At 47.6% G+C, this 27106-nt stretch overlaps 1 protein-coding gene across 4 annotated transcripts; it reads right to left on the reverse strand.

Annotated features, from left to right (window-relative positions):
* Positions 1 to 97: 97 nt before the first annotated feature.
* On the reverse strand, positions 98 to 26853 carry LOC104141343 (deleted in malignant brain tumors 1 protein). 4 transcript variants are annotated; one of them, XM_068951507.1, is made up of 33 exons: positions 26788 to 26844; positions 24311 to 24340; positions 23846 to 23884; positions 23028 to 23072; positions 22662 to 22709; positions 22073 to 22090; positions 21353 to 21652; positions 20868 to 20897; positions 20403 to 20441; positions 19939 to 20092; positions 19155 to 19369; positions 18474 to 18512; positions 17656 to 17700; positions 17293 to 17337; positions 16704 to 16721; positions 15984 to 16283; positions 15499 to 15528; positions 15034 to 15072; positions 14216 to 14260; positions 13850 to 13897; positions 13261 to 13278; positions 12541 to 12840; positions 12056 to 12085; positions 11591 to 11629; positions 10773 to 10817; positions 10410 to 10454; positions 9820 to 9837; positions 7747 to 7897; positions 7210 to 7421; positions 5811 to 5983; positions 4744 to 5132; positions 3704 to 3975; positions 99 to 3083 (listed from the first exon to the last, which is right to left on the reverse strand). In XM_068951507.1, exons 1-33 carry the CDS (start codon positions 26837 to 26839, stop codon positions 2911 to 2913), a joined length of 3444 nt encoding a protein of 1147 aa, XP_068807608.1. In that variant the 5' UTR covers positions 26840 to 26844; the 3' UTR covers positions 99 to 2910. The 4 variants fall into 4 exon arrangements, with proteins under 4 accessions (XP_068807610.1, XP_068807611.1, XP_068807608.1 ...); XM_068951508.1 differs by lacking the exon at positions 24311 to 24340 and having other exon boundaries at positions 26788 to 26853; XM_068951509.1 differs by lacking the exons at positions 19155 to 19369; positions 19939 to 20092; positions 20403 to 20441 and having other exon boundaries at positions 98 to 3083.
* Between the last annotated feature and the right edge of the window lie 253 nt (positions 26854 to 27106).

The following is a 27106-nucleotide window of genomic DNA, read 5'->3' on the forward strand; positions in this document are numbered from 1 at the left end:
AGCAATAAATACTAACACAGCCTTTTCAAATGAGAATTATCAGAACTCATAAGGAAAGAATGATTAAAAAAAAAGATGAGGCAATGACATAGAAGAGTTGTTTATTAACAACCATTATTTGCATATGCGTTAAAGTGTGCTTTAATAACTATACCATTTGACCTAAAACTCAAGATTTGATACAAGTGGAGGAGAACCGAGCTCACATAGGTAAAGAAGGATGAGACAAACATAAGGTTTCAGTATAACGGTGTAAGTATGGCTGTAGTGATGCTCGTATCTTTTCTATTCATTCACCAGAATTTAATAGAGAGGAAAAATATGAGCACATTGAGTCCTGCTATGTAATAGTTTTGTTGGAATTGTAAAGGTAAAGTCTTCTTTGATTTAGGGTTTTACTACAATTATGAAGATGTAGTTTCATAACAAATTTGTTATAACCCTTTGGCTGTTCTGCGTACCTTGGTCTTACACATTAAGTACAGTGGTGAATCATTAAACTGCCACCCAGTTCAGATCACCATCTAGATTTCACCCTTATAGTTCTCTTCCCTCTCAGAAACATGCCACAGAATAAGCTCCACAGCTCTGTGCAATTCCCTTATCAAAGCGATAAGTGACAGGGCAGTGGAGTTTGACCTATGCTTCTTCCTTTCAGAAGCTTTGAATACACGCCAAAAGCAGGAGGGTTGCAACAGTGGCTTTGTTTACCCATTTACATCTTCTTCATCATATTATACCTAAGTAGATCAACCTTAAAGAATAATGAAAGTCACAGCTTTGTTTATTTCACTTTTCTAAGCTTCTGAATGTTGCAAGAAAGGTACCAAAGGTCTATTGATTCAGGCGGGGCTGTCCTGAAAGCAGCCATTGAAATCTACCCCCATCTGCCTTGGCCACAGTCCAGAGACAGCCTTAATTATGTGCAACCCAGCACTAAAGGACGTTAGCACAGGTGCCAGAAACATCACGGCAAAGCACCTCTGTGATGAGGTGCTCTCCGTTGTTACCTGCCTTGTGCTCTGCCTCTGGTTTGCCCCATCTTGCCTGGTCACCAAGAGGGCAGCTGGAGAGCAGCCTGGCTCACGTAGGCAGCCACAGACAGTGGCAGGAAATAGCACTTCTTCAAGGCACCCAGCTCTCCAAAGAACTTTCTGGCAGCTCCCTGCTGATGGCGTGGCAGCCAAGGCTATCCTGGTATCTCAATCCAGCATGCACCACCCACAATATTCATTACTGTAGAGGAAAACAGGGGGAGAGGACTTGCAGATGGCCAATGGCTTGATAGCTTTTGGCTTCTGGAGGCTGCTTTCGGACAGTTAAGACTGGTGCTGCATCAGGAGTTTATATAGCGATTCGTCCTGCCCTTAGCCCACTGATGACTGCAGATGTTTTCTGCAAAGGTTAACTGCCAGGCCACCTCTGCAACCTCCAGGGCACTGACCTAGAGGTGCTGTGCCATGCACTGAGGAGAAGCTTGGGATTTTGCAGCCCGGAATTGGATGATGTAGCCAGGCACTTTTAGACTGACCCCCCTTTTCTGTTCTGGGGCTTCTAGATGTTGGTGCCCATTAAATACTGCCCTGCTTTGGAAGGCACCATTAGCTTCAGTGAGGTTATCTTGCTGCTGTTTCTAGTTGGTCTTCCTCCTGCAGAAACGCAGCTAGATGAGTTTACACCTTTGCTTGATATGAGGCAGAGCTATGCTACTACCTAAAAAAGAATATAGCCACTTCTTTTGACCTTATTCATTGTCTATAAGGAAAAACAGACATGGAACTTTGAAGCTGTTTTCCAAAATTGCTTTTGTTTGGGAGTGAAGTGCCAGGTTAGGCTGTAATAACAATTATACTGTCATAGTAATAGGATAATAAGGATTTGTATAAGTTTTTCAAAGGTGAGTGAATTAGCTGGTGAATCACAGACATAAGAGAGGGCTGATTTAACAGCAGATCTGGACCACAACGAAGGAAATATTTCAAATCTACAACATTTTGCTCAAGAAGACCTCTCTAAAGAACTAGTCTCAGAATATTCAAACATTATGTATGAGGATCCACATGCAATTGAAAGAAGCATTTTTTTTTATTTCTTCCAGTAGTGCATGATTGTTCAGGTATTTTTGGCTGTATACAACCCCCTCCACATGAAACATTTCATTATGCCATGCAACATTTAATCTCCATCTCAGAATATTTGAAGTAATAGAAAACAGGACTTCAAAGAAGGCTTAGGAGAGACAACAGTGGTACTTGCATTCAAGTATTTTGCCTATTAACAGTTGGTACAATGGAAACAGAAACCATTATCAAGCATTTTCAAAGGTGCTACTTCCACATGAATGGCGAATAGAAATACATATATTGCATTACACTGAGATTCCCTTTAGAGATGCAACAAAATACCTTTCAGAGGTACTTAGACGACCTCCAGTACTGAATATCATGCAGCACACATTGTGTGATGTACTCATAGCTCCTCTATTGAAAGGAAGGACTGTTGATCTTAATTTACATCTGGGGAAACTGGAAACAAACTCAAGCTTGGTATGGAGTAAGAACTGGCCATGTGGGCTCCCAGCAACTCAAGCTATATTTTTAACTAGCAGAGTCAAGATATTCAGTTTGAGAGGAGGAAGCTGATGATTCAGACATGGCATTAATATTTGCAAGCCTAATGTGGCAACTAACTGGTTAGAGGACTGTTATTGGGCTGCAGACTTTCCCTAGTCTTCTGCCTGCTTTGGGGTTCTTATGCTCAAGCCCATCTCTTTTCATGAGATGAACCATCAACACAAAAGGCCTTTCAAGCTTGGATCTGAATCTTGAGTTATCAAGGAAATTACTCAGTGCAAGTGTTTTCCATCAAATGACTCAGCCAATGTGACCAGCTGCAGGTGTTTATCAGATCTCACATTATCTGGTATGGAATTGGTTTCTTCAGTTTATGTTTCAAAAGAAACACAGCAAGAGTAAAGCCAGCAACTGCCAGGGCCACAACAGCAATAATAAATGGTGCATGAGAAATATCAGCTGGAGCAGGAGCTGAATTCAGGTTCTCCCCGATGCCAGAAGAGTCCAGCTCTGGGAATGAAGAGATAGCAATCTGGTTACATGTGATCTGTCATCTTGTTATTTCCAAGACAGAGAATGAAAAAATTGCATTCTAGATCAGATTTTGAGCTTAACTGATTTTTTTTTTAACTCTGTTTCATGCAGGGTACTCTAGATGCAAGCAAGCTTTATATTAACAGAGCTTATTTATAGAAGTTAAACTGCAACTTAAACATTCTAATTTTAACCTTAAGGAAATGAAAAACAAACAAACAGCCAAAAAGCTTAAAGATAGCAAATTCATCAAGGAAGCTTTCAGAAGGCCTTTTTTTTTTTTTTTTTTTTTTTTTTAAAAGGGCAGACATGGCACCGAGAAGTCACAGGCAGTTTAGGAAGAGAGAAATTCCACAGAGTTACCTGTGCCATGTCTCATCAGACTCCCTGCAGAAGTGCTAAATTAGTATTTTTATTATATGTTGGTGAAGATAATGGATGTGAAATGTGATTAACAGGCATTAAATAGTAAGCACATTCCTAATACGTATTGCAGAGTTGCTGGTAATCCAGCAACAGCGTTGTTTCACTCAGATTAAACTGGCATTCAAAGATATTATCTACCAAAGGAGATATAAAATCTTATTTTAAATTACCAGCATTCCTATTCTCAGCACCAGCTTCCTGAAGCCGAATTGGGCCAGCAACAGCACTCACTCTTTCTTGGGCAGAGCTTGCCTCTCTCTTGGACCTAGTAATACAACCTTGGTAGCATCTGGAAGAATAGTCATAGACCCTGCACACCACAAACTCACACCGCAGATAAACAGATGGATAGTTACGAACAAACTGGAAGGCACTGAATTTAAACCGGACCACGTGCGTGTATGGTGAGTAATATTTAGTATAGGTAGAATCTTTAGGACATCTGAAAAGAAACAAACAAAATCAACTCTCACGAACGCACTCAGCAGTCAGTCAGTTATTTACATGGAATATAACATGGAAAGAGATTGCAAATGTTATGAAGATGGGGACCCTATGTCTAAACTCCTATATTTTTTCCATCCTATGCAGCTCAGCCTCATCCCATTGCCAGAGGTTTGTAGCCACAGTGACAAGCTTGCCACCCTTCTGTGGATCTGATTAGCTATCTATTAGCTTCAGGGAAGCACCCTTGTAGATGGCAAAAAAACCTTCAGCTAAGTGTTCAAACAATGCAAATATTCCCCTTTGTTGTTGTTCTTGGTGGTTTTATTTTTTTAAACTGGGTTAGTTTCCTGCCATGTGAGCTGGACCGATTTATTGTGCACCGAGTCAGCAGCGAAGCTACCTCATGGTCCAGGAGTTACCTTAGATAGAGCAAGGTGCTCTTCTTTGGCAGCACTAAGCTGTTATGTCTCCTCAAGCTGTCATGCACCAAGATACCTAGCGTATGCACGTTTTTCTGAAAGTGGATTACCCTTGCCTGAGACATGTCGCTATGTTACCTCCCTGCAAGGTAACCAGTCTGTGATCATCTAATCTATGTCACTTTAAGCTTTTTTATATTCTGGGTCAATCCCCCCTCCCCTGCAATCAACAATTCCCCCACCTTCCCCCACCCAAGTTACAATAATTAATAACAAGTTAGTATCATCATACTAATCCATTAAAAAAGGGTAGACTTCAAAGGTAGTTCTGCAAAAGAGCTTACCCGTTCCTGATTATATCATAGGTCACTGTTGTAAAATCATAGGGGTCAGGAGATGCCACACATGTGTCCACAAATAACACTAGATTTGAATCAGAGCTGCGCAAGTAAGCTTCAAGGAACAAATTCTGGTTGATATCAACATAGTATGGCGAGTCATACACTGGCCGTGAGAAAGATGCTGTGTGATAAAATGTAAGGTTCACATCGTATCTGCTATACTGAGTTTCATTGACTTCAAAATTATCCTCAGCAACATACATTATTTGTGTCCATGTGTTCTGGAGCATTTTGCAGTTGACATGCAAGTGGAGCCTTTTATGTCTTGTGATTACAGAACCAGAAGAGGATCCTCTAATAAGGTTGGAATAGATTATTGTATTGTTGTTCCCCTGTTTGGCATATAAAATGCAAAATTAACTTGCACAGTCAGGTTTCCTGTTATGCATTCTAAACTTTACTGTATCGTTACAGTAATGTGCATAGTAAATGTGTCATTTCCGTGGAAGTCAGATAGGGAGAAGTCTAAATCTAGCCATTTCTGTTCTCAGGACAGGAATCTTAACCATATGCAACGTTCAGTGACTACAAGTGATCTAGGAAGCTACTCACACTAAACCCAGATATAACTGAATTAAATGCCACCTCTAAAATGCTTTGAACGCTGTATGAACGTTCTGATCCAGCATAGTATTTAAGCTGAAATCTGACTTAAAACACATTAAGTCAGATTAAGTTAAGGCTTTCAAGACCTGCTTAATTATCACACTCATCTTGGAACCTTGTCAATGACAACTAGTTGCTTCTTCCCACACTTTTTTCCTTAGAAGGAAAATCAAGAAGCTGTAGTGAATGCCCTGACAGCCAGCGAAGGAAATGTCAGTGTTAATAAACTTTATCCCTCAGAAGAGGGGGAAGGAGCCCACAGTCGCGGGGACACTGCCAGGCCCTGCAAACCACAGTAGAGCTTTCAGGCCCTCATGCTTTTCCAAGTTTGAATTCTTCAGCTTGATTTTTCACACATTTACACAAAATATTTACACATTTTGCTGAATCACTTAAAATCATACCTTTCTCACTGTGCCGCAGCTATCGTATGGTATGTCGAATATAACATATTGAGGGGTCATGTTGGGTTTGCAATATGAGTCACTCAAGGAGAGATTCGAAGCCGAGTAGCCCTCTGACTGAAGAAAGGCTCTGCTCACAACTGCACGCATGTAGTCTGGCAAACACAAAAGTGCTAACGGATGGGAAAAAGCACGTGTTACAAGCTCATCAAAGCAACCAAAAGTGGTTGTATGCTGTGACTTAAGTAAGTAGTTCTTCTTTTGCAGAAGCAGCTGGTATTGCAGAAGGAGTTCAGAAACTAAACCATACGCTTGCATCTCTACTAAATGCTATCAATCTACTAGATAGTGAGGTACTGGCTAATTTCAAAATAGGTACTGGCTTTCTCCTTTCTGTGCTTTGAGATCATCAGTGTCAAAGGTTATACAAAAATATGTTTAACACATCACACGAAAACCCGTAATAAGATGCTTTTCACACTATTTTGATTTTTTTTCCCTGAGTAAGATGAAGGCCCGCTACAAAGAAGAACAATCAAAAAGTTTTCAATATTCTAATAGACAGTGGTCTTAGCCACAGTGGGAGGTAACACTAAACCATGAGAAGCAAACAGTAAGATGGAAAACGTATTATGGTTCAGGTTCTGCAAGCTCCCATTACACTAACTGGCCAAGGGATCTCTTTATTATACTATTTATCATCACCAACATGTGGTTTGCTTGACCTCTCTTAAGCCCTAATAGACATGAATGCTCGCAGATAAGATGCGAATTCAGTGTCTGTAAATGTAAAGTCTGAGGCCTTCAGCTTCTACTGGATCCCATAAGCACTGCTAGGATAAAAACAACTTTGAAAACATCACAAGTTGCCTTGAATTAATATGAAGGGTTAAGGGTCTGAAGAGTAGTTGCATTCAAAGTAGCAGGTATTAAACACTTCAGAGATATTGCCAAACGGCAGGGAATGTAAAAAGCTTTATGCAATGAGAAGGGAGAAACTATTCTAGCCATTGCTAGAAGTCATGTATATCAGTTTAGAGTACTGGCATATATGGCATATGTTGGTATTTTGCAATGTTACACCAAAAGACTATAACCAGTATGTTGGAAAGGAATATGGACCTCCCTCATAATATGGAAATAGAGAATATTAAGATGACATAAGAATACAAGTTTAGTTTGAACCTCACAGAAAACATCTGAAATAATTTAATAAAAAAAAAAATCTTTTCAGGTATATACCTTTTCAGGTAAACTTAATTGTAGTGTAACAGTGATTGATCAACAGTTAAACAGATAACAGCAAATGGGTAATTAATTGAAGTGATACAACAAGATTAACAAACAATGAATTAGCAAATAATTGAGAAGCTGGCTTCTGTATTAAACGTGAACTTACTAGTGCTCTGATCTGCTGGAATGGAATAGTAGTCAGCCTGAAACCCTCTGTATGTGTATCGAGAGTTACTGTGAAAGTGGACTGTCATCAGATTTGAGGAAGAAGTGTATGTGCGAAGAAACCCAGAACAGATTTTCCCAAGGAGAGGAGAAGTACGGAGTGGCCCATCATAGATTTCCACATAGTCAGACAGGCATCTACCACCTTGCATCCTGGGGAGTAAATATGACCATTTAGTTAAATAATTTGAATTAAAAAAAAAAAGTAACTGATGCCACATCAGTCAGCAAAGTAACTGATGACAGAATATTATACTGAGAGGACTATCAAATCTCTGGAATAGAAAGTACAACCTTCAATTTCTGTTTTATTAGATGCCATCCACATTATTAAAACTAACTAAGCAAAATTGGTTTAAATTTTCATCTTAAATGTACTGAGACCTTTGAATAACATCCTTGAAATCAAGAAGCTAGCAACCTAATAAGCCCAAGATGTTGATCCCACAATTTTCCCAAGAAGTAAATTTCTACTTACTGAACATCTCTAAATGTGAGTGTGATGCGAAAATTGTTTGTTACTTGTATTTCCCAAACACAGTCAGCATTGTTTGGATAATTTCCAGGGTAAAATGGACTCTGTAATGTCCCAGATGAATATGAAAGCAAGCCACCACAAGAATAATTTGCTGCAGAGAAAAATGTGAGAAGAGTGATATATATATATATATATATATATATATATATATATATATATATATATATAATTCAAGGTTGCTTTTGGAATATGTCTACGCAGAGTTTATAAGTTTAAAAGTTAGAGGCAGTAACATCTGGCTTTAATTAGATGTTCTTTCATTTCATGCCTTTCATTTCATTCATTGCATCACTCACAATTAAATCCGGTTCCTATCTATTACAATTGCTAATGACAACAGGGAAGAAGAAAATCAGTTAAAGTTCTGTTGTTTTCAAACTGTAGAGTGTTGACAAATATCCTGTATTATGAATATGAAAACATTATGTCATAATCAAAAAACTGGACAAAATTTGTATGAGTTTGCAATCTAATGAAATATCAGAGGAATCAAGTTTGTGGGCTTCAATCTAAAAGTTTAGAAGTGAAAAAGACAGTCATGAATTTCCAAGATACTTTTCAATACAAGCAGAAGACATTCATAGAAAAGAAAAATGTGTAAATAGACATCATCATTTGAATTAGAATCCAAATGAAAAAGTCTTCCAGTAAAAAAATAAAATCAAAGGAGAGAGTGCAAAAGAGCGAAGAAAGATAAGGATATAACTATAAAGAAAAAAATCCTACTGACTACAGAAAAAAAAAGAGAGAGAGAGAAAAAATCTGAACAACAAGGCAGATGCAGTGATCTAGGTGAATGACAGCTTTGTATTGCCCATAAATAATTTTGTAACAAATATCCAGTATATATATGTATACACACACAAATATGCACAAAGATGCAACAAATATCTATACTACAGATGTGAAAAGATGTATTTACATAACTTTTAATCTAAAGAATGAGCAAGATATCTACATAGAAAGACATATGGAGGACTATGAGATTTGCAAATTTTCATTTCAACTTCTGGCAAACATGACAAAAGATTTCTATCACTAATGACCCTAAACATAATTATGTGAACAAATAAAAATTCAAAATATATGCTATCTAAAAATGATATGCTTGAATGCAAAGCTGAGATAGGAATTAGTCATATTTACACAGCAGTGGACAATGATACCTACTTGCTAAGCAATTGTGAAATTACTGCTAAACTGCCAAAAATTAACTGACTCTACTGGGTGCAAACTCATCTGCATTATTACTTTGGGGTAGCAATTTGAGGCAATAGTTTACCTGGTAGTAGATGAAGGGGAATACGCATGAAAATTATGAGCAGTAACATTCCCCTCAGCTACTACAGCTAGGGGACGACAAAAAAAGAAACTTCTCTGCCTGCAGTAAAGGCAGGAAAAACAGCAATGCCCATCCATCTAGTGACAACAGTAGGCAGAGATGGATATGGTCCAGTCCTAATCCCGATCAGCCAAAGAAACAGCATTCTCAAAACAGTTTGAATGACACCCTGTCCTGAAAGGATGTCCCTGAGTCTAAACACCTGGCAGCCGGGCAAGAAGCAGCTGGATTCACAAAGCTGCCACAAACAGCCAGAAACCCTTTAAGAAAGGGTTTGCATTTTAGTCCCGGTAAATAATAAAAGATTGCCCTGGCTGTGAAGATATTTACATTATCACAGTTGGGAGAGGAGTAATAGTAGCCCTCAAATATGATCAGAGTATTCTTGACCAGAGGCCAAAGAAGAAAGCAGACAAGGACCTCCCCAGCAAGGGGGCCTGTGCTCTCCGCTTTGGCCACCCTGCTCTCCTGCAGAGAAACGGGAGGCCGTGGGCCCTCGCAGCCTTCCCACGCACCACTGTCCCCAACATCCCCGTGAGAAAAGCCTCCGGCACAACTTTGGTCACAGCCCCACCTCGGGCTCCCGAGCAGATGCACAGAGAGACGCGCAGGCAGCAGCTCGCGCACCGATCCCGGTGCCCGGGGGATGACGCCCCGGCAGGCACACTCACCATCAGCTATGACGAGATCTGTGGGGAAACACAAACACAGACAGAAACACACCCGTGAAACAACCGCAGCAGCACAGACCCCTTGGGAGCAAGTAAGCAGGCTCCTGCAACACGCACCCGCTCCCACTCCCAGGAGAAAGCCGAGACGCCTCTGCTTTGGGCTGGAGGCTCCTTCGGAGCCTCCTGGACCCAGGCAAAGAGGGGCAAAAGGGCTTTCTGGCCACGGGGGACCCTGGCAATCCTTTCCCCAAGCCCCCTTCTGCTCTCAAGGCTCCCTTGCAAAAACAGACAGACAGACAGACAGACAGACAGAGCGGATCACTCATTTCAAAGATTTTGTTACGCTCGATGCATTCCTCAACTCATCAGAAAGAGCCACCAATCACTGTCTTCCATGAGCAGTTCTCCATAAACGCACACGATGAGCAGTTATCAGCCACACCATGTACGATCTGAATAACATCCCACCAATGCTTCTGAATAGTGTCCCGCAAGTGATGTCCCAGCAGCAGGCAGCATGCTAATCGTGTAAGACTATGGTTCCCACTATCTTTTAAAATGCAAAAAAAAAAATTAAGAGTCACACTTACAGGTGGTGGGCTCAGTAGTTGTTGGGGGAGCTGTAGTGGTTGTTTCTTCCAGCGGAAAAGAAAAAAAAGAAAAAACGATACGTGACACAGTGCTGGGCTGTCGAGCAGGCCAGTATGATGTGAAACCTCCCAGGTTCCTGTGCCAGCCCCTGGCAACGTGTGGCTGAGACAGGCTGGTGTCAAGAGGTTTATTTTCATTTTAGTAGACCTCAGCAGGCTTCTCCTCTATTAGAGTATCATAATATCTCACATGCATGATTTCCCAGCAGCTGGTTGGGTGGTGAAAATATAAAGCTACGTTTCATACCCCCATTAAGCCTAGCACGAAAAAAAGAAAATTGAAAAACCCGAATAAAGTCTTACCAGTAGTGGTTTCAGTTGTTGTCAGCGAAGGTGTACTTGTCCATTCTAGAGAAAAATAAATGCACACAGTGAAAGCACATTTTTGAACATATAAACACAGCCCTGGATCATAATAAAAGAGATCCCCTTGGCCAGACTGAGGCAACTACAGCCCGTCACCAGGACGAGAATTACCAGGAAAGGAAGACAACCACAGTTCTTAAAAGGAGGAGGCTGAGGAGAAAGAAGAGTCTAGTAGAAAACAGAAGCCCCTGAACCAACTCAGTGTCAACAGCCAACTGGCTTAACTGAGATCCATCTTGATGTGGAGTACAGAGGCCCTCAAAACAGAGAGTTAATAAACTCAAGGGATAAACTCCACTCACGCAAGTGCCGCTCATTAGCAAAGCCCAGTTCCCCATCCCACGCGGCTGCCCAGCAGAGCTGCCTTCACATCGCCCCAGCCGGCCCCCCTGGCCTGCAGCCGCGGCCACTGCCATGTGCTTAGGGAAAAGGGCATAAAAAGGGCAGAGAGAAAGGGCAGCTTCCCCAAAATAACGCCCCAGCATCAACCTCCGCGCCACCACAAGGCTTTGGAGAACAGCAGGAGCCCGCGCAAAGAGGCTCTGCCATGCTCCCACACACACTTTCCCTCCCGGGCGCGTGGCTCCTCCCCGCGTTGCTGCACCGCAAGGCCTTCCCCGTTCATCTCCACACACCCAGAGCTCAGGTTGCATTGGGCACGTGCAAGAAACTCCCATCGGCTGCGCCTCGCCTGCCAACGGGGTCGGGGGCAGGAACGCGAGCTGGTCACACCACTAAGCACCTCCTGCACTTACCTGAGGTCGGTGGCATCGAGGCAGTTGAGCTGAGGCTACCTGGCAATGCAGAGAGAGAACACCAAGTGAACGAGGAGCCTCCTCCGTAAGAGGAGTGCCTTGCTGGGAGTCATACACCTTCTCCGAAGGGTCTCCAGGGTCACTAAACCCCAAAATGAGAGTTCATACTGCAACCTGGCTAGACGGAGCGCGGTGCATGCAATACTAGGCGCTTCAGCACTTGCTCACCTGGAACACCACTAGATTACTGCAGAGACTGCCTCCACATTTCTACCCCAGGTAAATCAATGCCTTTGCACCCCAAGGGCACCAAAAAGAAATCAGCATCATCACGAGCTTCAGTGAAATTACCCAGTGCCTTTAACTGAAACACAGATCTTTAGGTCCTTCGCTGCTACAGAGAGAGAGTCTGGCAGAGACCCACCTCTGGAAATATCATGCATCTGAACAGAAACGTCTAGTTACCTGTTGGCGGAGGCGCTGTTAGTCCAGAGTCTGGAAGGAGAGAACCACAGGGCATTAGGCACCTTGGTGCCACAGCTTGCTCCCCAGCACTCCAGTGCCAAGCCCACCACACTACGCCCAGGAGCACGGGGTTGGGAAAGGGCTGGGCAAACCGAGGCACGCTCTGCATTTGGGGCACACGCGCTCCCTGTGACCCTCCCCGAGAGCCACGGGGGAGCCCATGGCAGGGCCGCCTGCGCCAGGCCCAGCCCTGCTCAGCAGACCCTGCTACACTTGCTCGGGAGAGAAGGGGCCTGGGAGACACCTCGCGAGAGCCATGAAAGTAGCTACGCTACTCACTTCTGCAGCGTAAGGCCCTTGCTTTAGGGACACAGGCCTTGGACAAGCTGCTGCTGTGCAGGAAGGGAAGCAAGGGCTTGCAGACTCGCGTCTAGCTTGACTGGCGTTTTATTCAAGGAAGACACCACCACTAGGTGCAAACCTACCTGAGCATATGACAGAAGCATCTCGGTCATAACACGAAGAGGAGTGCTCATAGGGACAAGCCCACAAGTAGTCTTCAGAGCCCTGGCAACGCATTGCGGTCATCACGTACAAAGACCAGCCATTCGAAGGGAAATATCCTGTCACACCAAGAGGCTGGCCACAGCCAAGCTGCTTGCACACAACTTGGGCATCTCGCATGTCCCACAGGTGACCGCACACTTTCATCCAGGCTCCAAAATAGAAGATTTCAACATTGCCAGCACAGCTGTTGGGCCCATCTGTCAGTCGCAGCAACAGCTCTTGGAAAGACATAAGACACTCTGTTAGGCAAGGGGCAGTCTGCTTGCACGCGGTGACATTCGCTCCCTGCTGTGCAAGAAAGCAGGCAAGCCAAAGAGGCGCTTGGAAGAGTGCTTTGGATAAGCCCTGGGTTGTGTGCACCCCAGGAGACCTCCGGGGAGCCAGGACCTCCCCAGCAAGGGGGCCTGTGCTCTCCGCTTTGGCCACCCTGCTCTCCTGCAGAGAAACGGGAGGCCGTGGGCCCTCGCAGCCTTCCCACGCACCACTGTCCCCAACATCCCCGTGAGAAAAGCCTCCGGCACAACTTTGGTCACAGCCCCACCTCGGGCTCCCGAGCAGATGCACAGAGAGACGCGCAGGCAGCAGCTCGCGCACCGATCCCGGTGCCCGGGGCATGACGCCCCGGCAGGCACACTCACCATCAGCTATGACGAGATCTGTGGGGAAACACAAACACAGACAGAAACACACCCGTGAAACAACCGCAGCAGCACAGACCCCTTGGGAGCAAGTAAGCAGGCTCCTGCAACACGCACCCGCTCCCACTCCCAGGAGAAAGCCGAGACGCCTCTGCTTTGGGCTGGAGGCTCCTTCGGAGCCTCCTGGACCCAGGCAAAGAGGGGCAAAAGGGCTTTCTGGCCACGGGGGACCCTGGCAATCCTTTCCCCAAGCCCCCTTCTGCTCTCAAGGCTCCCTTGCAAAAACAGACAGACAGACAGACAGACAGACAGAGCGGATCACTCATTTCAAAGATTTTGTTACGCTCGATGCATTCCTCAACTCATCAGAAAGAGCCACCAATCACTGTCTTCCATGAGCAGTTCTCCATAAACGCACACGATGAGCAGTTATCAGCCACACCATGTACGATCTGAATAACATCCCACCAATGCTTCTGAATAGTGTCCTGCAAGTGATGTCCCAGCAGCAGGCAGCATGCTAATCGTGTAAGACTATGGTTCCCACTATCTTTTAAAATGCAAAAAAAAAATTGAGAGTCACACTTACAGGTGGTGGGCTCAGTAGTTGTTGTTGGGGGAGCTGTAGTGGTTGTTTCTTCCAGCGGAAAAGAAAAAAAAGAAAAAATGATACGTGACACAGTGCTGGGCTGTCGAGCAGGCCAGTATGATGTGAAACCTCCCAGGTTCCTGTGCCAGCCCCTGGCAACGTGTGGCTGAGACAGGCTGGTGTCAAGAGGTTTATTTTCATTTTAGTAGACCTCAGCAGGCTTCTCCTCTATTAGAGTATCATAATATCTCACATGCATGATTTCCCAGCAGCTGGTTGGGTGGTGAAAATATAAAGCTACGTTTCATACCCCCATTAAGCCTAGCACGAAAAAAAGAAAATTGAAAAACCCGAATAAAGTCTTACCAGTAGTGGTTTCAGTTGTTGTCAGCGAAGGTGTACTTGTCCATTCTAGAGAAAAATAAATGCACACAGTGAAAGCACATTTTTGAACATATAAACACAGCCCTGGATCATAATAAAAGAGATCCCCTTGGCCAGACTGAGGCAACTACAGCCCGTCACCAGGACGAGAATTACCAGGAAAGGAAGACAACCACAGTTCTTAAAAGGAGGAGGCTGAGGAGAAAGAAGAGTCTAGTAGAAAACAGAAGCCCCTGAACCAACTCAGTGTCAACAGCCAACTGGCTTAACTGAGATCCATCTTGATGTGGAGTACAGAGGCCCTCAAAACAGAGAGTTAATAAACTCAAGGGATAAACTCCACTCACGCAAGTGCCGCTCATTAGCAAAGCCCAGTTCCCCATCCCACGCGGCTGCCCAGCAGAGCTGCCTTCACATCGCCCCAGCCGGCCCCCCTGGCCTGCAGCCGCGGCCACTGCCATGTGCTTAGGGAAAAGGGCATAAAAAGGGCAGAGAGAAAGGGCAGCTTCCCCAAAATAACGCCCCAGCATCAACCTCCGCGCCACCACAAGGCTTTGGAGAACAGCAGGAGCCCGCGCAAAGAGGCTCTGCCATGCTCCCACACACACTTTCCCTCCCGGGCGCGTGGCTCCTCCCCGCGTTGCTGCACCGCAAGGCCTTCCCCGTTCATCTCCACACACCCAGAGCTCAGGTTGCATTGGGCACGTGCAAGAAACTCCCATCGGCTGCGCCTCGCCTGCCAACGGGGTCGGGGGCAGGAACGCGAGCTGGTCACACCACTAAGCACCTCCTGCACTTACCTGAGGTCGGTGGCATCGAGGCAGTTGAGCTGAGGCTACCTGGCAATGCAGAGAGAGAACACCAAGTGAACGAGGAGCCTCCTCCGTAAGAGGAGTGCCTTGCTGGGAGTCATACACCTTCTCCGAAGGGTCTCCAGGGTCACTAAACCCCAAAATGAGAGTTCATACTGCAACCTGGCTAGACGGAGCGCGGTGCATGCAATACTAGGCGCTTCAGCACTTGCTCACCTGGAACACCACTAGATTACTGCAGAGACTGCCTCCACATTTCTACCCCAGGTAAATCAATGCCTTTGCACCCCAAGGGCACCAAAAAGAAATCAGCATCATCACGAGCTTCAGTGAAATTACCCAGTGCCTTTAACTGAAACACAGATCTTTAGGTCCTTCGCTGCTACAGAGAGAGAGTCTGGCAGAGACCCACCTCTGGAAATATCATGCATCTGAACAGAAACGTCTAGTTACCTGTTGGCGGAGGCGCTGTTAGTCCAGAGTCTGGAAGGAGAGAACCACAGGGCATTAGGCACCTTGGTGCCACAGCTTGCTCCCCAGCACTCCAGTGCCAAGCCCACCACACTACGCCCAGGAGCACGGGGTTGGGAAAGGGCTGGGCAAACCGAGGCGCGCTCTGCATTTGGGGCACACGCGCTCCCTGTGACCCTCCCCGAGAGCCACGGGGGAGCCCATGGCAGGGCCGCCTGCGCCAGGCCCAGCCCTGCTCAGCAGACCCTGCTACACTTGCTCGGGAGAGAAGGGGCCTGGGAGACACCTCGCGAGAGCCATGAAAGTAGCTACGCTACTCACTTCTGCAGCGTAAGGCCCTTGCTTTAGGGACACAGGCCTTGGACAAGCTGCTGCTGTGCAGGAAGGGAAGCAAGGGCTTGCAGACTCGCGTCTAGCTTGACTGGTGTTTTATTCAAGGAAGACACCACCGCTAGGTGCAAACCTACCTGAGCATATGACAGAAGCATCTCGGTCATAACACGAAGAGGAGTGCTCATAGGGACAAGCCCACAAGTAGTCTTCAGAGCCCTGGCAACGCATTGCGGTCATCACGTACAAAGACCAGCCATTCGAAGGGAAATATCCTGTCACACCAAGAGGCTGGCCACAGCCAAGCTGCTTGCACACAACTTGGGCATCTCGCATGTCCCACAGGTGACCGCACACTTTCATCCAGGCTCCAAAATAGAAGATTTCAACATTGCCAGCACAGCTGTTGGGCCCATCTGTCAGTCGCAGCAACAGCTCTTGGAAAGACATAAGACACTCTGTTAGGCAAGGGGCAGTCTGCTTGCACGCGGTGACATTCACTCCCTGCTGTGCAAGAAAGCAGGCAAGCCAAAGAGGCGCTTGGAAGAGTGCTTTGGATAAGCCCTGGGTTGTGTGCACCCCAGGAGACCTCCGGGGAGCCAGGACCTCCCCAGCAAGGGGGCCTGTGCTCTCCGCTTTGGCCACCCTGCTCTCCTGCAGAGAAACGGGAGGCCGTGGGCCCTCGCAGCCTTCCCACGCACCACTGTCCCCAACATCCCCGTGAGAAAAGCCTCCGGCACAACTTTGGTCACAGCCCCACCTCGGGCTCCCGAGCAGATGCACAGAGAGACGCGCAGGCAGCAGCTCGCGCACCGATCCCGGTGCCCGGGGCATGACGCCCCGGCAGGCACACTCACCATCAGCTATGACGAGATCTGTGGGGAAACACAAACACAGACAGAAACACACCCGTGAAACAACCGCAGCAGCACAGACCCCTTGGGAGCAAGTAAGCAGGCTCCTGCAACACGCACCCGCTCCCACTCCCAGGAGAAAGCCGAGACGCCTCTGCTTTGGGCTGGAGGCTCCTTCGGAGCCTCCTGGACCCAGGCAAAGAGGGGCAAAAGGGCTTTCTGGCCACGGGGGACCCTGGCAATCCTTTCCCCAAGCCCCCTTCTGCTCTCAAGGCTCCCTTGCAAAAACAGACAGACAGACAGACAGGCAGACAGAGCGGATCACTCATTTCAAAGATTTTGTTACGCTCGATGCATTCCTCAACTCATCAGAAAGAGCCACCAATCACTGTCTTCCATGAGCAGTTCTCCATAAACGCACACGATGAGCAGTTATCAGCCACACCATGTACGATCTGAATAACATCCCACCAATGCTTCTGAATAGTGTCCTGCAAGTGATGTCCCAGCAGCAGGCAGCATGCTAATCGTGTAAGACTATGGTTCCCACTATCTTTTAAAATGCAAAAAAAAAATTGAGAGTCACACTTACAGGTGGTGGGCTCAGTAGTTGTTGGGGGAGCTGTAGTGGTTGTTTCTTCCAGCGGAAAAGAAAAAAAAGAAAAAACGATACGTGACACAGTGCTGGGCTGTCGAGCAGGCCAGTATGATGTGAAACCTCCCAGGTTCCTGTGCCAGCCCCTGGCAACGTGTGGCTGAGACAGGCTGGTGTCAAGAGGTTTATTTTCATTTTAGTAGACCTCAGCAGGCTTCTCCTCTATTAGAGTATCATAATATCTCACATGCATGATTTCCCAGCAGCTGGTTGGGTGGTGAAAATATAAAGCTACGTTTCATACCCCCATTAAGCCTAGCACGAAAAAAAGAAAATTGAAAAACCCGAATAAAGTCTTACCAGTAGTGGTTTCAGTTGTTGTCAGCGAAGGTGTACTTGTCCATTCTAGAGAAAAATAAATGCACACAGTGAAAGCACATTTTTGAACATATAAACACAGCCCTGGATCATAATAAAAGAGATCCCCTTGGCCAGACTGAGGCAACTACAGCCCGTCACCAGGACGAGAATTACCAGGAAAGGAAGACAACCACAGTTCTTAAAAGGAGGAGGCTGAGGAGAAAGAAGAGTCTAGTAGAAAACAGAAGCCCCTGAACCAACTCAGTGTCAACAGCCAACTGGCTTAACTGAGATCCATCTTGATGTGGAGTACAGAGGCCCTCAAAACAGAGAGTTAATAAACTCAAGGGATAAACTCCACTCACGCAAGTGCCGCTCATTAGCAAAGCCCAGTTCCCCATCCCACGCGGCTGCCCAGCAGAGCTGCCTTCACATCGCCCCAGCCGGCCCCCATGGCCTGCAGCCGCGGCCACTGCCATGTGCTTAGGGAAAAGGGCATAAAAAGGGCAGAGAGAAAGGGCAGCTTCCCCAAAATAACGCCCCAGCATCAACCTCTGCGCCACCACAAGGCTTTGGAGAACAGCAGGAGCCCGCGCAAAGAGGCTCTGCCATGCTCCCACACACACTTTCCCTCCCGGGCGCGTGGCTCCTCCCCGCGTTGCTGCACCGCAAGGCCTTCCCCGTTCATCTCCACACACCCAGAGCTCAGGTTGCATTGGGCACGTGCAAGAAACTCCCATCGGCTGCGCCTCGCCTGCCAACGGGGTCGGGGGCAGGAACGCGAGCTGGTCACACCACTAAGCACCTCCTGCACTTACCTGAGGTCGGTGGCATCGAGGCAGTTGAGCTGAGGCTACCTGGCAATGCAGAGAGAGAACACCAAGTGAACGAGGAGCCTCCTCCGTAAGAGGAGTGCCTTGCTGGGAGTCATACACCTTCTCCGAAGGGTCTCCAGGGTCACTAAACCCCAAAATGAGAGTTCATACTGCAACCTGGCTAGACAGGTTCCGTAAGAGGAATGCCTTGCTGGGAGTCATACAGCAGCAAGTGCTCTCTCTCCTCAGCTACTCCTTAACTGCAAAAAATAAGGCACCATGTTGAGCATGAACCTGGCTCCACCTTTATTTGGGGGAAATAAGTAACAGTGTGCCTCAAAATTCTGAACACTACCTTTTCCCTGCACTGCTACAGCTGGGGAATGGCATGAGCAATCACCTCCTCTGCCTGCGGTACAGGCAGCAAAAATCAGCGATGGTTTGGTGGCAGCAGTGGGCAGAGGTAGGTAAAGCTCGGTCCTTGCCCTGATCAGCCAAAGAAACAGCATTCTCAGAGCAACTTGAAGGAGGTCCTGTCCTAAAAGGATGCCCTGGAGCTGCAACACCCGGCAGTTGGGCAAGAAGAGGCTGGATTCACAGTGCTGGCAGGAACAGTCAGAAACCCTTTAGGAAAAGGTTTGCATTTCCATCCTGGCAAATATTACAAGACCACTGTGGTCTTACCTGTAGTGCTGCTGTGATCAGGAATTGAGTAGTAGTAGGCCTGGAAACCTTTCCGGGTGACACTGCTGTCACTGCGAAATAGGACAGCCATTTCGTTTCCAGATGATATAAATACGTGGTGGTTGTTACTGCAAACTGTCCCAAGGAGAGGGCCCCCAGGGAGCCCGCCGTCATACACCTCGATGGCATCGAACTGGCAGGAGCTGCCTTCCAGCCTGCGGAGCGGAAAGGAAAGTTTGCTCTGCTTTAGAACTTGGTCATTTCCAGGACACGGCCGTTTCCAGCCAGGAATCGCGCATTGTTGCTGCTCCAAGGGATAGCTCAGGATGGGGTCACCGCCCTGGAAGATGACGGCCCATGCATGGAGCAGAGAGCTGGGATGTGACGCAGACCTGCAGAAGCTGTGGCCCCGCTGGAGGGAGACAGCAAAGGGCCTTCCAAAGGGCCAGACCAGCCAACTCCCCCACTCCCCACGTCCTTCCCTGCCCAGCGGGGCTGGGTACGTCACCTCCAGGGGCCTGTTGCCAGAGAGGGACGACGACTTGCACGGACCTGTGGGGATGGGCCCTCTCTGTAGGCTGGGACAGCCTGGCACAATGCCGGCAGATCCCCAGGCGGTCTGAGCCCGGGAGAGGAGCACTTGGATGGGCCCAGGAACCAGGCAGAGACAGCCAAGCACTGCAGTGCGGAGGAAAGCTGCCTCGAGCCGGGAGTCAGCACCTGCCCTGCCTGGAGCCAAGAGCAGAGCCCCGTGCAGCGCTCACACAGCCCACGCCTTACTTACTCAACATCCAAAAACACCAGGTTCACTCTGTAGTTCTCCTGCCACAACTGTATACGCCATACACATTGCACGTTATTGGGATAGGGGCTAGGATAGTTGGGGCTTTGAAATGAGCCATATGAATCCCAGAGCAAGCCACCACAGGAGAAAACACCTACAAAATGGACCAAAACATGGAACAAGCAGAGAGCCGCTAACATTCACATCACCACAAGACTATGGAGAACAGCAGGAGCCCGCGCAAAGAGGCTCTGCCATGCTCCCACACACACTTTCCCTCCCGGGCACGTGGCTCCTCCCCGCGTTGCTGCACCGCAAGGCCTTCCCCGTTCATCTCCACACACCCAGAGCTCAGGTTGCATTGGGCACGTGCAAGAAACTCCCATCGGCTGCGCCTCGCCTGCCAACGGGGTCGGGGGCAGGAACGCGAGCTGGTCACACCACTAAGCACCTCCTGCACTTACCTGAGGTCGGTGGCATCGAGGCAGTTGAGCTGAGGCTACCTGGCAATGCAGAGAGAGAACACCAAGTGAACGAGGAGCCTCCTCCGTAAGAGGAGTGCCTTGCTGGGAGTCATACACCTTCTCCGAAGGGTCTCCAGGGTCACTAAACCCCAAAATGAGAGTTCATACTGCAACCTGGCTAGACGGAGCGCGGTGCATGCAATACTAGGCGCTTCAGCACTTGCTCACCTGGAACACCACTAGATTACTGCAGAGACTGCCTCCACATTTCTACCCCAGGTAAATCAATGCCTTTGCACCCCAAGGGCACCAAAAAGAAATCAGCATCATCACGAGCTTCAGTGAAATTACCCAGTGCCTTTAACTGAAACACAGATCTTTAGGTCCTTCACTGCTACAGAGAGAGAGTCTGGCAGAGACCCACCTCTGGAAATATCATGCATCTGAACAGAAACGTCTAGTTACCTGTTGGCGGAGGCGCTGTTAGTCCAGAGTCTGGAAGGAGAGAACCACAGGGCATTAGGCACCTTGGTGCCACAGCTTGCTCCCCAGCACTCCAGTGCCAAGCCCACCACACTACGCCCAGGAGCACGGGGTTGGGAAAGGGCTGGGCAAACCGAGGCACGCTCTGCATTTGGGGCACACGTGCTCCCTGTGACCCTCCCCGAGAGCCACGGGGGAGCCCATGGCAGGGCTGCCTGCGCCAGGCCCAGCCCTGCTCAGCAGACCCTGCTACACTTGCTCGGGAGAGAAGGGGCCTGGGAGACACCTCGCGAGAGCCATGAAAGTAGCTACGCTACTCACTTCTGCAGCGTAAGGCCCTTGCTTTAGGGACACAGGCCTTGGACAAGCTGCTGCTGTGCAGGAAGGGAAGCAAGGGCTTGCAGACTCGCGTCTAGCTTGACTGGCGTTTTATTCAAGGAAGACACCACCACTAGGTGCAAACCTACCTGAGCATATGACAGAAGCATCTCGGTCATAACACGAAGAGGAGTGCTCATAGGGACAAGCCCACAAGTAGTCTTCAGAGCCCTGGCAACGCATTGCGGTCATCACGTACAAAGACCAGCCATTCGAAGGGAAATATCCTGTCACACCAAGAGGCTGGCCACAGCCAAGCTGCTTGCACACAACTTGGGCATCTCGCATGTCCCACAGGTGACCGCACACTTTCATCCAGGCTCCAAAATAGAAGATTTCAACATTGCCAGCACAGCTGTTGGGCCCATCTGTCAGTCGCAGCAACAGCTCTTGGAAAGACATAAGACACTCTGTTAGGCAAGGGGCAGTCTGCTTGCACGCGGTGACATTCGCTCCCTGCTGTGCAAGAAAGCAGGCAAGCCAAAGAGGCGCTTGGAAGAGTGCTTTGGATAAGCCCTGGGTTGTGTGCACCCCAGGAGACCTCCGGGGAGCCAGGACCTCCCCAGCAAGGGGGCCTGTGCTCTCCGCTTTGGCCACCCTGCTCTCCTGCAGAGAAACGGGAGGCCGTGGGCCCTCGCAGCCTTCCCACGCACCACTGTCCCCAACATCCCCGTGAGAAAAGCCTCCGGCACAACTTTGGTCACAGCCCCACCTCGGGCTCCCGAGCAGATGCACAGAGAGACGCGCAGGCAGCAGCTCGCGCACCGATCCCGGTGCCCGGGGCATGACGCCCCGGCAGGCACACTCACCATCAGCTATGACGAGATCTGTGGGGAAACACAAACACAGACAGAAACACACCCGTGAAACAACCGCAGCAGCACAGACCCCTTGGGAGCAAGTAAGCAGGCTCCTGCAACACGCACCCGCTCCCACTCCCAGGAGAAAGCCGAGACGCCTCTGCTTTGGGCTGGAGGCTCCTTCGGAGCCTCCTGGACCCAGGCAAAGAGGGGCAAAAGGGCTTTCTGGCCACGGGGGACCCTGGCAATCCTTTCCCCAAGCCCCCTTCTGCTCTCAAGGCTCCCTTGCAAAAACAGACAGACAGACAGACAGGCAGACAGAGCGGATCACTCATTTCAAAGATTTTGTTACGCTCGATGCATTCCTCAACTCATCAGAAAGAGCCACCAATCACTGTCTTCCATGAGCAGTTCTCCATAAACGCACACGATGAGCAGTTATCAGCCACACCATGTACGATCTGAATAACATCCCACCAATGCTTCTGAATAGTGTCCTGCAAGTGATGTCCCAGCAGCAGGCAGCATGCTAATCGTGTAAGACTATGGTTCCCACTATCTTTTAAAATGCAAAAAAAAAATTGAGAGTCACACTTACAGGTGGTGGGCTCAGTAGTTGTTGTTGGGGGAGCTGTAGTGGTTGTTTCTTCCAGCGGAAAAGAAAAAAAAGAAAAAATGATACGTGACACAGTGCTGGGCTGTCGAGCAGGCCAGTATGATGTGAAACCTCCCAGGTTCCTGTGCCAGCCCCTGGCAACGTGTGGCTGAGACAGGCTGGTGTCAAGAGGTTTATTTTCATTTTAGTAGACCTCAGCAGGCTTCTCCTCTATTAGAGTATCATAATATCTCACATGCATGATTTCCCAGCAGCTGGTTGGGTGGTGAAAATATAAAGCTACGTTTCATACCCCCATTAAGCCTAGCACGAAAAAAAGAAAATTGAAAAACCCGAATAAAGTCTTACCAGTAGTGGTTTCAGTTGTTGTCAGCGAAGGTGTACTTGTCCATTCTAGAGAAAAATAAATGCACACAGTGAAAGCACATTTTTGAACATATAAACACAGCCCTGGATCATAATAAAAGAGATCCCCTTGGCCAGACTGAGGCAACTACAGCCCGTCACCAGGACGAGAATTACCAGGAAAGGAAGACAACCACAGTTCTTAAAAGGAGGAGGCTGAGGAGAAAGAAGAGTCTAGTAGAAAACAGAAGCCCCTGAACCAACTCAGTGTCAACAGCCAACTGGCTTAACTGAGATCCATCTTGATGTGGAGTACAGAGGCCCTCAAAACAGAGAGTTAATAAACTCAAGGGATAAACTCCACTCACGCAAGTGCCGCTCATTAGCAAAGCCCAGTTCCCCATCCCACGCGGCTGCCCAGCAGAGCTGCCTTCACATCGCCCCAGCCGGCCCCCATGGCCTGCAGCCACGGCCACTGCCATGTGCTTAGGGAAAAGGGCATAAAAAGGGCAGAGAGAAAGGGCAGCTTCTCCAAAATAACGCCCCAGCATCAACCTCCGCGCCACCACAAGGCTTTGGAGAACAGCAGGAGCCCGCGCAAAGAGGCTCTGCCATGCTCCCACACACACTTTCCCTCCCGGGCGCGTGGCTCCTCCCCGCGTTGCTGCACCGCAAGGCCTTCCCCGTTCATCTCCACACACCCAGAGCTCAGGTTGCATTGGGCACGTGCAAGAAACTCCCATCGGCTGCGCCTCGCCTGCCAACGGGGTCGGGGGCAGGAACGCGAGCTGGTCACACCACTAAGCACCTCCTGCACTTACCTGAGGTCGGTGGCATCGAGGCAGTTGAGCTGAGGCTACCTGGCAATGCAGAGAGAGAACACCAAGTGAACGAGGAGCCTCCTCCGTAAGAGGAGTGCCTTGCTGGGAGTCATACACCTTCTCCGAAGGGTCTCCAGGGTCACTAAACCCCAAAATGAGAGTTCATACTGCAACCTGGCTAGACGGAGCGCGGTGCATGCAATACTAGGCGCTTCAGCACTTGCTCACCTGGAACACCACTAGATTACTGCAGAGACTGCCTCCACATTTCTACCCCAGGTAAATCAATGCCTTTGCACCCCAAGGGCACCAAAAAGAAATCAGCATCATCACGAGCTTCAGTGAAATTACCCAGTGCCTTTAACTGAAACACAGATCTTTAGGTCCTTCGCTGCTACAGAGAGAGAGTCTGGCAGAGACCCACCTCTGGAAATATCATGCATCTGAACAGAAACGTCTAGTTACCTGTTGGCGGAGGCGCTGTTAGTCCAGAGTCTGGAAGGAGAGAACCACAGGGCATTAGGCACCTTGGTGCCACAGCTTGCTCCCCAGCACTCCAGTGCCAAGCCCACCACACTACGCCCAGGAGCACGGGGTTGGGAAAGGGCTGGGCAAACCGAGGCGCGCTCTGCATTTGGGGCACACGCGCTCCCTGTGACCCTCCCCGAGAGCCACGGGGGAGCCCATGGCAGGGCAGCCTGCTCTGGCTCTGGGCACTCCTTTAAGGCTCCTGCACAGCACACATGATGGAGAGTCCTCCAGGTGGCACCAACAGGTTGGCGACACCTCATAGGAAAGGGCTCTGGCGTGCCCAAAGCGTTTATCTCCTTCCTACTGTTTCCCTTAGCCTCACCTCAAGTGTTGAGCTGTCCTGAGCCAGGGCTTTATGGGGCCCTTCAAGCCCTGGGCAAAGGAAAGCATACTGCCACCATTGCCTTGCCCACAGAATGCAGACCACTCCCCAGGCATCTTCAGAGGATTAGGCATGTTTTTTTAAGGATAGTTTCCATCAGAATCATCTACGCTCTTAGACAATTCCCTAACCTTGTTAAAGTGAACACACATTTTATATGCTGGAATATTTAATGATGCATTTCACAAACCCAAAGGCTTCTGCTGTCAGGGAGCACGTCTCCCTACAGCAGGGAGAAATTAGGCTGTAAGATCGTGCAATAGCACTGAGCCTACAACCGAAATGAAACAATCATTTCACAGGGGCAGTTCCTTTTGATCTTAGTGCAGGTCCCAGGAAAGAACAGTCTACAAACCTGTATTCAGCTGAAATGTCTCTGCCCAATCCATGGATAATTTTACCCTGCAGTTTCAGATATTCAAAAACTGCTGTGCTTACACTACCTCAATTTCTCACAGTATTACCTTGAAGTTTTAGACAAAGCATGGATTTATTTAAGTTTTTCATTGCAGCAATAATTCACTTTTTTTTCCCCTTGGAGAACAGTGGTATATGTACATGCAATTTTATGCTGGATTTTAAATGTGTGCATATGCTGCCATGACCATGACCCCTGGACATAGAAAGCCTGCTCTGTGGACAGCCTGGCAGTTGGAAATATTCCATCACTGACTAACGTGGTTTATGACAAGACCTGTAACATTGGCCCTTAAGATACAGTTTATACATTTAAAGTGATTTCAAGATGTCAAGGAAGATCCTAAGGGGGAGATTCATCGTTTATTCAGTGAGTAGGGAATTCTGATGAGTTCTGACACTTCCCAGATCGCCCCTCACATGTGCAAAGCATTAGATACAAATGGATTGAATGGCAGTGAAAGGATTAAACAGCAACTCAATATTTTCCAGTTCAATATCAATACTACAGCTCAATTTTCAATATTCGACCTCACCACAAATATTTATAGAGGCCGTAAATAACAAGAGAATTACAAAACCCAAACCTGTTAACAACACTAAATTGCTATTTCCTTTCATTGTGTGCGAGGGTGTGTGTGGGAGCAAAGAAGGGGGAAGTGTTTTTTCTCCCAGTTCATTAGTCTAACTCAAGTTAGTGACAGAAATTCACAGCTGAAAGAGGAAGGGATGGAAAGAGAGCAGCTACGGCAAACCCTTTTGATCTTTTTCTTTTCTACCCTCCAGCACAAAGAATGCAAGAGCAGTCACTTAAAAATAAGTGTTTTGTTTCTCACAGCACCATCATGGCACTCTGCTGACACAGGGAAACCTCACCTAAAAAAGGAGGAGAGAGTCTTTTTGAATGTGGGAAGACCACTTTAGCTTGTTTCAACTTTTCATCCAAAGCATACTCCCTTCCACCAGACCTGCTACTATTGTATTGATCCCCAGAGGAATAAAAACAACTGTGCAGATCACTGCCTCAGCAACCAGTTCAAATTAGATTCATAACAGGAATTAGACTATAGGAAATTAGAGAAGTATAAAAGTAGAGTAATTCCTATTGTATTCTAATAATTACAATAATAATAGGAACAGGAACATGCCATGCTTGTTTTTATCTCGAGCACTCTGTCATCAAACACCATTACCATGTTATTTATTACAATTACCTACTCAAATATAAAACACATGGTTTGAAGAGCACCTGACACTCTAAAATAAATGTGCGTTTCATCAAGAAAGTGATGAATTTTAAATTCATTACCTCAATAGAAAGATTTGAAAAATGATACCAGTGGTTTAACAGTATATTTATTTTGAGTTTACTTTACTAGCCTCTGTAACAAAAAATGCATGAGAGCCTCAATCTGAATACATTAAGCAGTTTAAATAAACTGTTTAAATAATAGACCTAGTTATTAATTAGCTCAGCTCACATTTAGATCAGCTCAATTTTCAACAGAACCAAGCTGTGCTGGCAAGTTTAATCCTCTTTTACCTTTAAAATTCAATATTAGCCTGAATGTGAGATAGATCTGTGAAGGTGATCAGAAACAAGACTCTTTACCTGCATCTACCCGAATTCCAAGACTTATCATTACCATCCAAGACAAGACCATGGTGGGACCCATCTCAACAGAGCTCCTGACAGGAGAGGGCACAGGAATTTATAGGCAGAGAAGCTAAAGGGGCGTAACTCAGTAAGCCAACCTGGCCCTCAGTGAGTCAATATCAAACATATGCCCACACTGCTCTTACTTCACCTGCACATGAAGATATGCTTGATTTGTTACCCAGCTTTTTATAGCTTCCTGATTCTACAAGAAGATAAGGGATTCTTCAGCTAAAAGTTTGATTTTTTTTTTTGGCTGTCATTAGCTTAAAAT

This window comes from Struthio camelus, chromosome 7, assembly GCF_040807025.1.
Source record: "Struthio camelus isolate bStrCam1 chromosome 7, bStrCam1.hap1, whole genome shotgun sequence".
Lineage (NCBI taxonomy): Eukaryota > Metazoa > Chordata > Aves > Struthioniformes > Struthionidae > Struthio > Struthio camelus.